At 47.9% G+C, this 18201-nt stretch overlaps 2 protein-coding genes across 3 annotated transcripts in view; one reads left to right on the top strand and one right to left on the bottom strand.

Moving 5' to 3' along the window:
- The window catches only part of SYN1 (synapsin I), a gene marked incomplete at both ends in the record, with an annotated part of 42758 nt that overhangs the window by 16433 nt on the left and 8124 nt on the right, over nt 1-18201 (top strand). The gene's annotated exons all lie outside the window — the stretch shown is intronic.
- TIMP1 (TIMP metallopeptidase inhibitor 1) lies at nt 12553-16704 on the bottom strand (the record flags this gene model as incomplete). The annotated part of the gene is given in 7 exon segments (XM_084259118.1): nt 12553-12818; nt 13633-13757; nt 14230-14356; nt 14518-14597; nt 15649-15776; nt 16566-16623; nt 16626-16704. Coding segments are annotated over 7 exon segments (768 nt in total). The 3' UTR covers nt 12553-12647.

Here is an 18201-nt window from a genome sequence, read left to right as displayed (position 1 = left end):
CACATACCTTCACTTAGTTCTTCAGACAAGGTTTGCTTTAGATCTTTGAAAATTCTCTAAATTCTCACTTATAGTCTATTAATTCCAAAATCTGTGCTTCCTTAGGGGCAATGTCTATTGACTGCTTTATGTTTCTGTATTTGGGAACTGTTTCATCGTTACATATCTCATAGATTTTTGTTGGAAACTGAACTGTTTAATATAATAGGCAACTCTAGATATCAGATGCTTCCCACTCCTTGGCGTTTGTTTTTGTTGCTCTTTGTTGCTCTTTGTTTTTCTTTTTTTAGTGACTTTCCGGAATCTGTAAATAATTGTCATATATGGCCACTGAAATCTCTGCTCCCTGAGTTAGTGGTCAGCTAACATTGGACAGATATTTGTTAAAATGCCTGTAACAAGTAAGTCCCCCAACCTTTGCTGATGGGCTCTGTGTACATGCTGGCGCATGCCTTCAATGCTTAGGCAGGCTGTTTACAACTTTGCTTTAGTCCTCACTTCCTGCTTATGCAGAGCCTCAAGTTCAGTCAGAGATCCTGGCATGCACACAACCTTATGCATAGTTGTGGCTTTCTAGATTCCTAGAAATATTTCAGAACTTTACAAAGCCTTCTGTGGAAATCTTGTTACCCAACTTTTCCTGTTAATTTTTTTGGTTACCTTGGTTTTTATTTGTTTGTTTTTTTGGTCCCATCTGTAGTTGCTGGCTCAAATAAATTCTATGTTAAACAATTGCTGCTGAATAGTTTTGGAAAGCGTCCCCAAGGAAAGCTGTTCATACTGGGTGGACTCTGAGACAGGTCAAAAGGCAAAAGTCTCATGATGGAACTTTCTAGAAAAATATCAGAAAGGTCAAATAATGATAATACCCTAGGAATGGTGCTTCTGAGGAACTTTAACCCTGTTCTACCTCCTCCAGTGGTTGCTAGGCTGCTGGTTTTCATAAAAATTGCAAGACTGTTGATTTTATAGGCTATTGTGGATGTGGGGAGAAGGGAATGGGAACAGGGTATGCTCAAATACAACAAAATTTGCTGTTCCTACTGATATTCAACTATTTTTTAAAAATAAATGCTTTCTGAATTGTAACCTTTTGATCAATTTCTAGAGTTCTGACAAAATTGATTTTGATAAGTTTTGCCAGTATTCTCGTTGCTTTTATAGAGGAGAGAATTTTTATAGACTCTGACATTTTTGCTGACATCACCTCCAGGAATACCTTGTTCTTCCCCATTCCCCAGACCTAGGATAATGGCATTTCAAAGTGAAGATCTGAGAGCTAGATATACTCATCACTGCTAGAATGTCCCTGTTTCTTCTAGGACCTCTCACTGTGCAGAACTAGGGAAGTTCATATATATATATATATATATATATATATATATATTTATGCTAATACCTTTGATTCTAATCTAACACATCATAGGTTTCCTCCTAGCCTTCCTACATTCTATATTTATATTTCTCTTCTCTAACAGCAACAATCCTAACCTGCAACACCAATATATTTATTTATTCGCTCAATTCTACAATATATAGAAAGTATTTTTGGAATCTGAACCACACCATGTGAAAAACAAGTCTACTAACATAGACTTTGAGGTTTGTTTGCCTTTTTTATGTCTTTCGATGAGGGCAGTCAAAGTACTATATTAAAAAATTACTTGGGTTAGTTCATTTTATTTCTGATTCAGTATTCATTTTATTTCAAATATAGTTTTTTCTCTTTCTATGAAATTTTAGTTTTGTCCCTCTGATGCTGATTTAATTTTATATTTTTAACTGTAAAACATTAGCATGACTCCAAAAGTCAAAATATAAAAAGGAATACATTGATAAAATTTAAAACCTAGGTAAAATGGAAAATTTCCGTGAGAAGCAAAGTTAACCAAAATTTGAACTTAACAGATCAATTTACAAAAAATTAGTAGAGTAAGTTATTAAGGAGCTACCCCATAAAAAAGCATCAGGCTCAGATCATTTCACAGGGGAAGTCTACCAAATTGTTGGAGACCAGTTAATCCCAATGTCATATAAATTGTTCTAGGGAACATAAAATGAAGAGAAACCTCCATGTTATTTTTCTAAAATAATTATAACATTGATAGCAGGAAAACATAGACAATTTCATCCATGAATAGCAATGCAAAAATCCTAAATAAAATATAGGCAAGTGACTTCAAAACTGCATTAATAACCAACTAAGTGAGTTTTCTTCTGGGGATGCAAGGATGGTTCATTATAAGTAATTTACTAATATGATACAATGTATTATTAGATCTAAGGAGAAAATTATGCACTTTCCCATATTTAAAGTCTTTGAAAAAATTCAATACCCAGTCTGATAAAAAAATCATTTAAAAATCAACTGATACCTCTTTAACATGATGAAATCTGTATACCTCAATCCTAAAGTTATCATCAAGTCCATAGGATAATATTAAAAGCATTTCCACTATGACCAGGAATACGGCAAAATGCCCAGTTTCTCCATTCTTTTCCAACATTGTACTACGAGGTATTAGACTAACACAATTAGTCTAGGAAAAGCAATTATAGAAGTAAGGATGGTAAAGAGGACATAAAATATTTCTATTTATAAATAATATGAAAGCGTACCAGGAAATCCCCTTACAGAACCAATAGTAAAGCTAATTCAAATAATAAAAAAATTCATTAATATAGAATACAAAATAAACACAGAAATCAGTAGTTTTCACATACACAAATAACAAGATAGTAATTTAATGGAAGAAAAAGTCCCATTTATTATTACAGGAAAAAAAGACAAAAAGCTGGGTCAACAAATAAGTGCAATAAATAAGGAAACATTTTAAATACAGATACAAAGATAAATACAAAGGTAGACTTAACAAATGGGAAGACAGTCCTTGTGCTTGGATAGGATGAACTAACATCATAAAGATGTCAGCTCCCCTTCTTAGTCCTTTATTTATGAATTTAATGTGATCCCCAAAAATATACCTATAAGTTTTTATCTTTAGCTTGACAGGTTATTAATAAAGTTAATATGGGAAAGCGAATATGCAAGAATAAAACCAGGAAAACCCTGAAAAAGAAAAGCTGGTGGGGGGGTATTGGGGGACTGTTGGGGAGGGAGTGGCCAGCCTGCAGGCAATCTAAAGCCTCTGCCAGCAAACATATTACAATTTTTTTTTCCAATTTACACAGTAAAATGTTGACACATGGATAGACAGACTGACAAACTGAGGCAAGAAAAAGGAAAAATCCAAATATAGATTCACGTACATATAGACATTTAGTAGATGACAAAATTAACAATCTTTATTTTTGACAGCGAAATTCTTCATCTGTCTGAAATTGATTTCCTCTTTTTTAAGCCCTCTTACAAACATCTTAGGTACATGCATCCTTTAACGTTTCCCTACATGCCTTACAGAACAGTCATCACCTCCACCCACTTACATAACACTGTGCTCAACATAGCAAGCAGGTAACTTTATTATGTGTTCTTTGAAATTGATTTTCATATACAATGTGAAGTAGGTAGGGATCCACTTTCATCTTTTTCCTTATAGGCTACCCTTTTTTCCCTACTGATCTCCTATATCACTTTTGTCATATACTAAAAATGCACATACCTGTGGAACAGATTCTGGACTCTCTGTCCTAGTCCCTTGGTTGCTTCCTCTATACTTGTACCGCTGCAGTACAATCTTAATAACTATATTTTCTCATTAATTCCTGATATCTAGTAGGACAGTTATACCTCCTGGCTGTTCTCTAGCTGTGTAGAGGCTATTTTTGTCAGGGACAGAAAGAACAGAACTTCAGAGGTCAGAAAGAAGACAGTTAATGGTGGGTAATGGTGGTGGAGGGTGTCAGAGGGGTTAGACTTCTCACCGGCCAGCTTGCTGCCTCCATTTCCTCTTTTGTCCCCCACCCCACTGTGCAGCATACGGGGGCAAAAGGCTAGGTCTGGATTTGCAGGAACAACCTTCCCCCACCTGGTACTTTGAAGCTTTGGTAGAAAGGTTGCCCAGCCTCCGTCTTGTGACACAAGACACATTAGGACTCTGATTCTGCTACCCCAGCTATTCCCTTCGAGGTTGCAGACGTCCAGGAATCCTCAGGGCTGGTCAGCCCTCGTAATAGGTACCAGTTAGGGGTAGGGCACATGGCAAGACCCTGTTAAGCTCAGTTTGACTTCTTTTCTCTCCCACTTCTGGTGATCTACTCATCTGGTGATCTACTCATCTAGTGATCTGCTTATATTGTGCAGACCTAGATGGGGGGGGTGCTGTGGGGAGGAAATTCCACCCCCCTTGCTACCTGCACTCCAGGTAATTTATGGCTCAGCAAATATTTCTAGAGGGTTCATAATGTGACAAGTAGACTCTGACCCCAAGACTCTGGGCCCAGGATCCAAGGTCCCTGTGCAGTGAGGATCGAGAAAGCTCCTCAGGGTAAGGATCAACAAGGTCAGGGATGTGGCGACTGTGGGAAGTAGCGAGAGCAAGAGTGACTGAGGAAGTAAAGGCAGGAGCAGGGGAGATATGTCAATAGGTTACAAGAGGTTTCTTTTTTTTCTTTTTTTTTAAAAAAGATTTTATTTATACATACAAGAACTGGGGTACAGGCCAGAGGTGTGGGGGTGAGAGGATTCACTGGAGACAGTGGACAACAGAACAGGCGGATTGACCAACATACACTGCAGAGGGAAGCAGCGGGTGAGACAGGAGAGGTCTGCTGCACCATGTGGGTTGCTCCCTGGCCGGGGATCAAACTCATGCTGCAGTGGCTGCAGATAGCTTCATAGGTTGCGTTTTAACCCCTTGCACCACCAGGGAGGCCCACAAGAGGTTTCTTTTGAGGGGCTAATTTCATTGTAATATGACAAGTTCAGAAAGGGGGACATATCTTAAGTGTACAGCTCATTGAATTTTCATAAAACAAACATATTTCTGTCACCTGCCCCTAGATCAAGAAATAGACATGACCAGATGGATCCCCAGCATGTAAGAATTTGATCAGAGTTTTCTTTGGGAGGCTTGAGGGGGCAGGTGGGGCAGGTTGATGGGCTTAGCGAGGTTTGTGAGTTTGCAGAAGGTGGAAAGTCCCCATTCACTGTGGCTAAGTAGAGTCTGGGGCCAAGGCAACAGGCTATGGGGCAGCAGGTATCGGGTCACCAGGAGGGTGGCCAAGCTCATGGCTGCATGTTCTTGCCAGCGCTCAGACAAACGGGTCTCGCTCCATGGCCACTATGGAGGTTGGATCTGGGATGTGGCATTGGAGGGGTGACAAGGGCACCTGGAGGTGGTTGGCAAAGTGCTCCACAAGCTTCTCCTCACAGTTTCTGCTCCTAGAAGAAAAGGCCAACAGGTACTAAGGACAGGCAGAGGGGCCAGGGCGTGGAAAAGGGATGAGGAAAGGTGCAGCGCACAAGGAGTAAGGAGCAGGGTGAGAGAGAATGTAGGGAACACAGGGGAACTGAGGGCAGGAAATGGGGAGAGGAAGCAGAAGGCAGAAAGAACAGGGACAACAGGGAAGGGGCGGAGCACGAGGCTGCAGGAATACCCAAGGGGCACACTCAAGGCCCAGGGGCACAGTTTCCTACAGCGGCTCAGGAAGCCTCACTCATGTCCTCTTCCCCAGCCCTTTGCAGGGACCCACCGCTCACTTCCGGTCCCTCAAAGAGCCCAGAGGGCATAGACCCTGGCAGGCGAGAATGTGACTGGATTCCCTTGGTTAAGACAGACTGACCCCAAGTAGTCCATCCCAGAGACACAGCCCTGTACGGTGAGGGCAGGATTGGCTGTGATTGCCTGAAAATGGGAGCGCAGTATTCTCGGGTGGGAGGCCCTTGGTGGGAGAATGTCCTGGGGAGGGGGTACTTTGTTCCAGGGCTGGGACAGGAGGAGACCTGAGGGTCAGGAGTGTACCTGGGCGGAGACAGGCTGGCTGCCCTGTGGCAAGGAATTCCTGTCCACATGGGTGTTACCACAGCTGTTCTCAGTGGTCATGTAGGTGGGTCTGGCCACAGAGCTCTTTCTATTTAGGTTCTTGATTATGAGGAAGGGAGAGAGAGAAGGACACTGGAACTGAGGAGAATTTGTGGAGTGAGGGCCTGGGGTCTTAAGTGTCCTATCAGTAGCTTTGGCATCTCAGAGACCCACTCTACTCCAGAGCAGGGTCAGGACTTATATATTGGTGGCGAGACAAGTGAGGGAAAGAATGGGGAGGGTATCCTGGTGATTTGAACTCATAATGCTGCATGATCTCAGTGAGGACGTGTACCCCAGGGGTTAAGCCACAAGGACTAAGGGTAGGAGAAATTTATCAGGGAACGCTTGGGGTCCAGACACTCAAACAAGCTGTTTTGCATCCATAATTTTTGGGGGTGAAAGTCTGCAGAGCACCTTCCCTCCAGACTCTACCATCTCAGGGGGCATTATCAACCCTCTGGAACCTTAGTGTGAACCCCTATATTGGAGGCTTACATAGGCGCAGATTTACCTATGTCTGAGATACAAGTAATGCAGAGGTGTGGTTGGTAGCACCTGAAGGCTCACCCAGCGACAGGTATGGACAGAGCCAGGAGCAAAGTAGGGCCATCAGGAAGACAGGATTCATGGCAGGGGCCTGAGGGCCACAGGAGGGGAAGCATTACCTATCCCCAGTCCAGTGCACCCCCAATCAAGAGAGGATTCAAGGAACATCTATCTAACACTATTGCTTTCCAGGAGCCTGGGGTCAGGGTGGGGGGGCCCTGCAGTGTGGTGAGAGCTAAGGACACTGAGTTCGGGGCCCCTGGCACCAATAGGCCCATCTCCATCCAGAGCTGCAGCTCTCCACAAAGGTTCAGCAGGAGGCCCAAGCCTAGTGGATGATAAATAGCCAACAACAGGGAGATACACCTGGGCATGTGGATGTTAAGTTTACTCTTTTAAGAGATCATACCTGTAGCCTTCTACAGGAGTGGGGCTTGGCAATTAGGGAGGGTATCTGGGGTCCCAACAGTTTCTGGTGCAGATGTTCAGTCTTCTTTAAAAGAAAAAAAAAAAAACACCTCTACCTTTACCCCTACATTGAGAGAGAACATGTGCCCTCATCATTCCTTTAGCGTGGGCTCTGCAGTGAAATGGGGGATTTCACCACCACTGGCACAGGAGGCATTCGGGGTGGACTGTGAGATGCAGATGCCAGTCACTATTGATAAAAGAAAGGGTTGGTCTTATTATAGAAAGCTACCTCCTCCGGGCCTCCCTGGTGGCACAAGGGGTTAAGCACCGCACTATGAAGCTATCCACAGCCTCTGCAGCACGAGTTCGATCCCCAGCCAGTGAGCTACCCACATGGCACAGCAAACCTCTCCTGTCTTGCCTGCTGCTCCCCTCAGCAGTGTATTTCAGTCAGTCTGCCTGTTCTGCCCCCCATTCTGTCTCTGGTGACTCCTCTCATCCCGCACACCCCTGGCCTGTACCCCAGTTCTTGTATGCATAAATAAATATTTTTTTTTAAAGAAAGTTACCTCCTCATCTGTCTCATTCGTGGGGAGAGATGTTTCAACACATGAGGAGCTGTTCCAACAAGGAGATTTTTCCAACTGAAGATATTAAAAATGGAGAAATGTATCAGTGGGCATCAATCAATAGGGCCTATATGGATGGGTGGTTTTTTTTTTTTTTTTGAAGATTTTATTTTATTTCTACAAGAGACAGCGTACAGTCTAGATGTGCGGGAGGGTGAGAGGACTCACCAGAGACAGAGTGGGGAATAGAACAGGCAGACAGACTGAAATACGCTGCTGAGGGGAGCAGTGGGTGAGACAGGAGAGGTCTGCTTGCCACGTGGGTTGCTCCAAGGCCAGCGGGGATCGAACCGGCATTGCAGAAGCTGCGGACAGCTTCACAGCGCTGCGCTCAACCGCCTGCGCCACCAGGGAGGCCCCAGATGGGGTTTTATGAATGAAGATATTTTCAAATGGGCTTATCAAATGAGATAGATATCAATTGTGGGTATTTCTGAATGGGAAGATTTGACGAGCGAGCTCATCAATGAGAACATTTTGTTAGGCGTTTCTGAATGGGGGAGTGTGCCAGTGGGTCATGGTGTGTGAATGGGGAGATTTGTCAATGGGAATTATGTCACAGAAACCTACTTATGAACAGAGAGATTCGTCAATGAGTGGTCCATTGGGGCTATGCTAATAAATGGGCAGTTATGAAGAGAGGTATTTTTCACTGGCTCCATGAGGGGGTGATAGAGTGCTGCTGGGTATTGGTGAATGGGGAGAATTGTCAGTGGGGATCATCATTGGGGATATGTAGAAGGGATATTTATTTAAAAAGAGGTAGCTCAACAGAGATTTGTTAGTGGAACACTTATGGAAGAGGGAATTTGTACAATGAGGAGAGAGGACTTTTCGAAGAAAGGATTTACCAAGAGACCTGTCACCTGTAGTCTTAACAGCAGTAGAGATTTATAAACGTGGTGGTTTGTAAATCCACAGTAAGGACTTCACAGCGGGGAATGCTGTGACTGGGGCAAGGGAGGGGTGTTTTCAGAAGTCTTTGTCAGTGGGGAGGTTTGCACCCTGGAAAGCAGTGTACATGTACCATAGTGACAAGAGCATTACAAATGAGCATATTAAATATTTATAATGTCTCTGGGAGATACTATCAGGATCACAAGTTAAACTAAGGTTTCCAGGATATGTGACATTATTACAGTATTACATGTTCTGTACGTATCATTACACGTTATCCGTTATTTTCAGCTTTGTAAAGTATTCCTGATGTTAAACAGTACCTGCAATACTGTAAATAATCACTGCTAAGAATGAACATTACTAGAGTTGTACATTAAACTATATTTGCCACAACTATTTCCTGTAACAATAAATACCTTTTAAGTGTTAGGTGCCTAACACTGTTCTGGACATTTAATGCTCACATTGGTCCCAGGAGTTAGGCACCTTTTATCCCCATCTTACAGAAGTGGAAACTGAAGCAACAGGAGTACACAGAGCAACATTATTTTCCCAAGGACACAGAGTTAGGACATGGCAGGGGCAGGATTTGAGTGCTGATGGCCTGGTTCCAGGTTCATGTTCCTCATGTTACTACATTACGTGTCTAGAGATGAACTCACTGTTACAAATATTACACATCAAGTTATTGCTATGAGAATCTCATGTGTTTTGACCTGAAAAAATATGCCAGGGGCGAGCACACCCATCCAGTACCCTCCAACCCTAGTGCAGTCCTCTGAAGGATTCTGGGTAAGGACAGCAAAGTCCGAGCTGAACCCCATTCCGCACACCTCACAGGGCTGTCACCCCCAAGTATTTCCTCTCAGCCATTTGTGTCTTCCAAGCAAAGACTTACACATTGACTCATGAAACACTGGGGTGAGGGTGGGGCAGGGTTGCTCACTTTAATGTATTTTCTAGAAGGATAAATGGGAGGAAGTGTAGTGACTCCAGGACTACAGATACTCTGCCAGGAGATCCCGCCAGGGTCAGGGTAGGGGGTGCCTTATGCCCTGTCCTGGACGGGCCTGGTGGTTAACCCTGTCAGGGTACCAATTGCAGGTGGGCAGGTCAGCAGGCAAATGGCCTCAACACTGGGCTCCATCCTTCCCTGCCATCTTCTACTACACCTTCCTCTCAGGAGTTAAAATAGCTGAAGTTCAGGGAACAGGTGGGCCCAGCAAACAGTGCAGGGAGGGCCCTCCCTGGTGGCACAAGGGGTTAAGTCTCAGCGCTATGAAGCTATCCGCAGCCACTGCAGCACTAGTTTGATCCCCAGCCAGGGAGGTGACCCACATGGCACAGCAGACCTCTCCTGTCTCGCCTGCTGCTCCCCTTAGCAATGTATTTCAGTCAATCCGCTGTTCTCCCCACTCTGTCTCTGGTAAATACTCTCATCCCCCCACCTCTGGCCTGTACCCCAGTTCTTTTTTTATTATTATTTAAATTTTATTTTTATATTCCTCTTATAATTACAACCCCCTTATTTTGACCCCAAGCCCTCCTTTCCCCGCCCCCCACCCCCTGTAGAGTGTTTCTGGTTCATAGTTGTTTGTTGATTTTGATTTTTTCTTTCTTATAGTTATTCTTTTTCCTGGTCCCTTATTTAGGTTTTCTAGATTCCTGCTATGAGTGAGACCATCCGGTATTTTTCTTTTTCTTTCTGGCTTATTTCGCTGAGCATGATCCCTTCCAGCGCCATCCATGTTGCTGCAAATTGCATGTGTTTATCTTTTTTGATTGCTGAGTAATATTCCATGGTATATATGTACCACATCTTCTTGATCCAGTCATCTATTTTTGGGCATTTGGGTTGTTTCCAAAGCTTAGCTATTGTAAATAGTGCTGCTATAAACATAGGTGTACCCCAATTCTTATATGCATAAATAAATAAATCTTTAAAAAAAAAACAGTGCAGGGAGCTGGTAGTAGGGTTTAGTGAACTGTCAGGAGCTGTCACATTCTTTTTTTTTTTTTAAAGATATATTTATTTGTTTATGCATACAAGAGCTGGGGTATAGGCCAGAGATGTGGGGAATGAGAGGATTCACCAGAAACAGAGTGGGTAATAGAACGGGCAGAATGACTGAAACACACTGCTGAGGGAAGCAGTGGGTGAGACAGGAGAGCTCTGCTGCGCCATGTGGGTTGCTCCCTGGCCAGCTGGGGATTGAACTCGTGCTGCAGAGGCTGTGATTGTTTCATAGTGCAGTGCTTAATCCCTTGCACCACCAGGGAGGACTTGTGCCCATTTTCTAATTAGATTGTTTGCTTCTCCAATGGTGAGTTTTGAGTGTGTGTGTTTTTAAAGATTTATTTATTTATGCATACAAGAACTGGGGTACAGACCAAAGATGTGAGGAGTGAGAGGATTCACCAGAGACAGAGTAGGGAACACAACAGGCAGACTGACTGAAATACCCTGCTGAGGGGAGCAGCAGGTGAGTCAGGAGAGGTCTTCTGAGTCTTGTGGGTTGCTCCCTGGCTGGCCGGGGATTGAACTCGTGCTGCAGAGGCTGTGATTGCTTCATAGGGCGATACTTAATCCCTTGCGCCACCAGGGAAGCCCCAGGAGCTGTCACACTCTTGCAGGCTGCTGAAGCAATAGCAACACAGCCACTAGGGCCAAGCCAGAGCCCAGGCCCTGCCCCTACACTTGTACCCATTAGCAAGGGCTTCCATTTGCTCTTTGCGTCCGTGAGGTCCAGTTCCTCCCAGGGCATCACCAAAGTGACACACTAATGTAGAATTGTTGCTGCAGTGGGTGTCTCCTGCACTTGTGTGCCCACCTCCACCCATCCTGATTCTTGGACCCAGGGGGAACCTCCTAAGTGTGCCAAAGGCTCTGAGACAGGGAAACATGGGCTCTAGGGGCCTATGCTTTTTAACCCAGAATTCTCTGGAGACTTGGGTTCGTAATGGTAGGAGCAGTGGCTAGTGTGATGGGAGGGAGCCTGAGGTCCTTTCCTTCACCAAGGAAGATGGATTGGAGCCCTTTGCCAGGCAGTGCAGGTCAGCGGGACACCTGACAGTTCTAGTGACTGCACCAATCTAAAATTCTGGTTCCAGGGACCTCCCCTGAGTCAAGACCTTTGGAGTGTAAGGGGCAGGAACCAAGGCCTGGGAAGGGCCCGGCCTGGGCCTCAGCTATGGAAGCAGAAAGGGCAAAGGAAGGGAGTTCTTGGGGGAGGGGGGAGATGTCTGTCACTCAAGGTTTTATGGGGAAGATGACCCAGAAAGATGAGGTGTGGGTCTTGAGGGCCCAGTTTTGGTAAGGAGACAGCATGTTGGAAGAGGCTGGTGTGCCTGGCTGATCTTGGGTATTAAACCTACTGCACTTCACTGCTGTCAGTATTTCCTTCAGGGCTGGTCAGAAGAGTGCGAGGATGAGAGGAGAGGAGGAGAGGGCAGAGCTGGGAGAGTTCCAGATTGCACCTTCTTCCCATCTCTCCTATTCCCCAAACACCCAACCGCTCCTGGCTCCTAGGGAATTTCCTGCAGGCTGTGAGTGGGGAGCCAGGGCTACCCCTTCTTCCAGAGTCCCTGGCTGGGCTGTGGGGGGAAGGGCTCTGGATCACCTGAGGGGTTCCTCTTTCACTCAAGTACAAAGCCTAAGGGTAGGGACACCTACACCTGGGTTGGAAGGAGCAGGACAACAAGGGACAATACCTGGGGAAAGCGGGAAAGCTGTCTGCCAGCTGACAGGGCATTTGTCAGTGAACTTGTCCACTGGAAGTGTTTGCAAGTAGAGGGATCTGCCCAAGCCAGCAATGGAGCAAATTATGGATTCGAGAGCCCTAGTAAACTGCTAAAGTTCTGTGTGGAAAGATTAGCCAATAAGTTGAAGTTGACAATGCAGATTAAATTAGCATTACTGATGTTGCAGGTCCCCACTGCTAATGCCAAAACCTCAAATTTTGTGTAAAATTAAAAAAAAATCTGCATCCCTCACCCCCTCAGCATTAGTCCCCGGGTGCTCACACCAGGTCACATGAGTTTGTTCGCAAACACTACACAGGGACTCTGCCTGCTGGGTGGCAATTCTTTATTTCATTGTCTGGGGGGAAGAGAGCCCCAGAGTAGAGCCCATTGTGAACACTGCACAGGCTGCGGCTCCCCCTGGGGGCAGGGTTCAGGCATCCTTGAATCTCAGGGATTGCCAGGTACACAGGCCTGGTTCCCGGGGCAGGCAGGCAAGGTGGCGGCTCTGGAAGCCCTTCTCAGAGCGCCGGAGGAGCTGGTCTGTCCACAAGCAGTGAGTGTCATTCTGCAGTTGGCAGGGGATGGATCTACAGGGAAACACCTAGAAGAGGGGAGGGAGGCACATCTCTGAGGGCTTGGCCTCCTGCCCCTCCCCTACAGAGCAGAACTTTCCACTCCTCAATTTTCAATATTGAGCTACTGGGAAGACTTGGTGTCACCCCATCAGGGAACAGAGTCTAGAAGCCCCTCCCGTTGAAGGAACAGTCATTGGGCTCAGCAAGATGACTTTGGCCAGGAAAAGATCTGTTTCCCAGAAAGGAGGTTGGAAACAACTGTGGGGGCAGGTAGGCAGGCCTCTTAGGGAACTGCACCATAGCAGTAGGAAACAACTAGCACTAGTAGGAAGCAGCTGGTGGCTGGGAAGGAAGGGTCAGGGAGACTCAGACAGTCACGGGGCTCAGAGAACATGGGGGCCATCAGGGAACAGCCTTGGAATAACCAGAAGGGCAATCGGTGTGGTGGCCCTGGTTGCGGAAGGAACAGAGATGCAGAGCAGCAACCCAGCGTGCTGGGGGAGTCGGTGGGTTTGGAAAACAGCTCTTTGGGTTCTTGGAGAACATTCCAGGGAAGCAAGAAACAATCTCAGGGGCTCAAAAGCAGACAGGGAGACGACAGAATATAGTCACAAGGGAGAGCTAGAGGCACAGGAGCAGCCAGAGGTGGAGGAAACACATGGTCTCACAGGCCAAGGGAACAACCAGACATTCTAGGGGAAGAGTTTTGGGTTGGGGGTAACAGCAAGAGCTATCAGGGACATCCCTGGGGTTCAGGGGCAGAGAGTAGCCAGGGGGAGCAAGAAATAAGCCAAGGTTTGGGGGAGAGCCCACGGCCTGCTGTCAGGGCGGGGCACTCACTGTGCATTCCTCACAGCCCGCAGCGTAGGTCTTGGTGAAGCCCCGGCGCTGAGCTGAGGTCAGACTGTTCCAGGGAGCCACGAAGCTGCAGGTGGTGATGCGCAGGTTCCCCTTCCACAGTTGTCCTGAGGTCGGAGGGGAGAGAGAGAAAAAGGAGGGGGTTAGACAACGAGAGAGAGAGAGAGAGAGAGAGAGAGAGAGAGAGAGAGAGAGAGAGAGAGAGAGAGAGAGAGAGAGAGAGGGAGGGAGGGAGGGAGGGAGGGAGGGAGGGAGGGAGGGAGGGAGGGAGGGAGGGGGTTGGAGGGGGAGCGGAAGGAGAGAGGGGGAGGAGGAGGGAGTGGGAGTGGAGGGTGGGCAGAGAGAGAGACTGAAGGGGAGAGATGCGACATGCAGTTTCTGATGGGGGGCAGGGAGTCTAACAGATGACCCTGGAGCGTTGACCCCGCTAGGAGAAGCCCCCCCCCATCCTCTGATAGGCTGAAATTGGGGCGGTGCCCACTTCCACAGGGCCCGTTCCCTCAGCGCCTCGCCCTCCAGGCTGCCAGGCAGCGGCTGGGGGGCCGGTCGGTTTGGCACTGGGGGAGGGCAGGGCCTCACCAGCGATGAGAAACTCCTCGCTGCGGTTCTGGGACCGGTGTAAGTAGCCGCAGACGCTCTCCATGGCGGGGGTGTAGACGAACCGGATGTCAGGGGTATCCCTCGAGGCATTGAAGCCTTTGAACATCTGTCAAGGATAAGGGGAAGTCTTTTTCATTGACACAATCCTCCCACTCCACTTTCTCCCCTAAATTCTCATGGCATCCTTTTGACAACCGGTGGCCAGAGGCTTCTGTTTTGACTCGGAGGAAGATATTTGGAACTGCTGGTGGGGAGCGTGAGAGATACCTTGGTCATCTTGATCTCATAATGCTTGTATGAGGTGATCTGGTTGACTTCTGAGGTCCCCACGAACTTGGCCCTGATAACTGGGGGGAGGAGGAAGGGAGGGATGAGTCAAATGGACCTCATGAGCCAGTGAAATAAAATAAAAATAATAGCAATAATAGCAAAGCCCATTCTTTTCTTTTTTAAAGGATTTTTTAAATTTTTATTTGCGTAGAAGAACTGGGGCGCAGCACAGAGGTTCGTGGTGGTGAGAGGATTCACCAGAGACAGAGTGGGGAGCAGAACAGGCAGATCTATTGAAGTACACTGCTGAGGGGAGCAGCGGGCTAGTCAGGAGAGGTCTGCTGCGCCATGTGGGTGGCTCCCTGGCTGGGGATCAAACTTGGGCAGTTGCAGTGGGCCTTCATGGTAGTAGCGCTGAGACTTAACCCCTAGGCCACCAGGGAGTCCCCATTCTTAAATAGGGGTCGCTGGATGCTAGACAGCAATGCACACATTCGTTAATTCGTGAATTTGTTAATTCAGTAATTGGTCTACCCTAATACTGTGTGCCTGCTCTTTGCCAGATAGTGCTTTAAGCCTTTTTCATATATTCATGATGTTTTGATGCACTCCACAAGTATTTTGGAGCGCCTTCTGTGTAGCAGGCACTGCTCTGAGTATTATAGACACAAGAATGAACGGAACACAGACGTCCTTTCCCTGGTGGACCACACACTCGTCAGACAAAACACAAGCAAAATCAATAAGTATATGGGATGCTAGAAGGAATTAGGTATGATGGGGAATTTCACAGCTGGGTAGGGGATCAGGAGTACCAAGAGTCAGGGAGTAAAATTTAAACAGGGTGGCGAGGGAAGGCCACCCTGAGAAGGTGACCTTCCCTCACCTTGGGACAGCCACCCAGGTGGAGCTGTGGGGAAGGGTGTTGGTACCAGGCAGAGGGAAGAAGCCCTGAGGCAGGTTTGGGTCTGAAGTTATCAAGGAAGCTTGAGGATGCCACTGTGGCTAAAGCAGAGTCAGGGCAGGGCCAAGTGGAATTGTTCTAGAGGCCAGTACATCGTGCATCCTGCTGGACTGAGAGGGAAACCAAGGCACAGAGTGTGTGGGCAGAGTGGGGCACAGACTCACCGATATCGGAGTTGCAGAAAGCTGTCTGAGGGTGGGGTGGAGCACAGGTGCAGGCCTTGCTGGGGGCTGTCAGCCACAGCAACATCAGAATGCCGGAGGCCAGGGGTGCAAAGAGGGCCATGGTGGTTCTGCAGAGGTGGAGAGGAGGGGTCAGTCCAGCTGATCTGAGGGCCTGGGCACCAGGCCTCTGCACAGGCCTGGAGGGGGGTTAGGCAACTTCACTTGGGCTTGAGGACTTTGAAGGTTTGAAGAGCCTGGAGAAGTTTGGGGGTCAGGGGGCCTGTGGAGTTGAAGAATTATGGGTGAGTTAAGAGATTGTGGGACTTTGGTGTCGGGGAATAAAGGAGCAGGGAGAGTTTGAGGATTTAGGCCCCCACCCCCCCAACCTGGAGAAATCAAAAGTTTGAGGAGTTTAGAGGGAGGAAGTTGGGGTTTGCGGAGCTGGAGTTTGGGAATTTCAAGGTTGTGCATATTGAGAGATATAGGAGATGAAAGAATTAGGGAGGTTGAGAAATTTGGAGGATGTTGGGGGTTTGGGGAATTTGGGGTGCTTGAGGGATAAGGGAGCAGAAGAAGTTCTGAGTGTTAGGGAGTTGGGCATTTAGGAGTCTGGGTGATTGAGTGCTAGGGGAGTTTGAGGAAGTGCAGAGATTTGGAGGTGGGGGACTTGGGGGCAATGACGGAATCTAGGGGAGTTTGCAGCTTCGGATGCATCTGTGGTGGTAGAACTCCCTGCGTTTAGGGGGATTGGGAATGGATGTGAAGGGTTCCAAGGAGTTTGGAGTGTGAAGATGGGGGTAGTTCAGGCCCCCACCAACTTCCCCTGGACCAGCCCAGGGCCCTGGTACCCACCGGCCAGGCTGGGCAGCCAGATGTCTGGCACACAGGCTCCAGCCTGGCCTCAAGCCCCTGCCTACCTCTGCTGCAGCCTCTCCACGCGATGGGTCCTCGGCGATGGCGGCAGGGCCTGAGCAGCGAGGATAAATGTCCACTCAAGGGGTGGGGGTGGCGGTGCGGAAACCACAGGCCTCCAGGCTTCCGGGATGCATTACTCATCCGCCCACCAACAGTGGACGCCAAGGGGCGGGCTGAGAGCTGCACCGAAAAGGAGTTTTGCGCTCCTCCTCCCCCTCCTCCTGGGCCTCCCGGGCCATCCTCCTCCCCCACGCCCAGGCACGCGTCCTTCCAGGCAGCTTCCCCTGAGGGCTAGCAGGCTGGATTCCCCCCAGGGCCTTGCCCTGAAGTCTCCAAAATCTCTCCAATCACCCGCATCCCCCAAATTCCTCATGGCTGAAGCCTGAATTTGTTCATTCCCTCAACATACACTTATTGTGCACCTACCCGTGCCAAGCACACACCAAAAACCCACAAAAATCTCTCTCCTGGTAGATCTGGCATTCTGGCGAAGAGTAGGGGAGGTGAGAGGAAATTAATTAGAGGCAGTGGAGGGAGATAAGGCAGGTGAGTGGAGGAGGAACACACGGTGAGGAAACTGAGGCGGAAGAATTTAACTTACTTATCCAAGATCCAAGTTAACAAGGGACAGAACTGGAATTTGATTTCAGGAGGCCTGGAGCCAGAGTGTGGGTCATAACCCCCTCAAAGACAAAGATATAGGCAAATGCTAGCATTTATATAGCACAGCTGTGTCCCAGGCACTTGGCATAATACCTCCCACTTAGAGCTCACAATAAGTCTCTGAGGTGGGTGCCCATTTTACCAATGAGGAAATATAAGGTGTAGAGGCACTGAAGTACTCTCCCAGGCTCACACTGTATGGCTGGGATTTGAACCTAGGGTAGCTGGCACCAGAATCTTAACCCAGGCAGGGCACAGTGCTGGCAAGCGGGAAGGGTGAGTGTTGGGGAGGGGGGGCGTTGAATGGTGGTGAAAGAGGCCAGTGAGTCAGTAGAAAATGGATCCCCTCCCATCCTGCCCTGCCCCTTCCCCACCAACACTCCCACGGCCCTAGTGGGGGTTGGGGTGAGGCAATCCCTGCCCACCAGCTTCCAGATGCTGCCTGAATCTTCCTGGGGTCCTGGGAAAGGGCTCTGAGGGTTATTGGATACCTTTCTTAGTTCAGGGAGGACGGACCATAATGATGGTGACAGCAATGATAGCAGTACTTATTGAGCACGTACTGTGTACCCTGCCTAAAGACTTTGTGTAAATTATCTTATTCAGTCTCTAAGACCTTCCTGTTAATTAGTTTCATTATCTCGGGTAAGTCAGCCTAATCACCACCACCACCACCACCACCAAACCAGCAGCGCTTAGAGAGTGTTCATTAGGTGTGGGGCACTGTTCTAAAATCTTTGTAAGTATATCACAGTCAGTCCCATGACCTCCTTGGTAATAAATGTTGGCTAATGAAAGGGTGCTACACCAATAAAAATAATGGTGCCCAGGGCCTCCCCGTGGCGCAGCGGTTGAGCGCTGGGTTGCGAAGCTGCCCTCAGCCTCTGCGGCACCGGTTCGATCCCTGGCTGCTCCCCGGCCACCGAAGGAGGGTCCCACATGGCGCGCAGACCTCTCCTGCCGCCCGCTGCTCCC

Source organism: Talpa europaea (assembly GCF_964194135.1).
Source record: "Talpa europaea genome assembly, chromosome: X".
NCBI lineage: Eukaryota > Metazoa > Chordata > Mammalia > Eulipotyphla > Talpidae > Talpa > Talpa europaea.
Note: the sequence above shows the minus strand (reverse complement) of the source record. Positions and strands in the feature narration are given on the sequence as shown.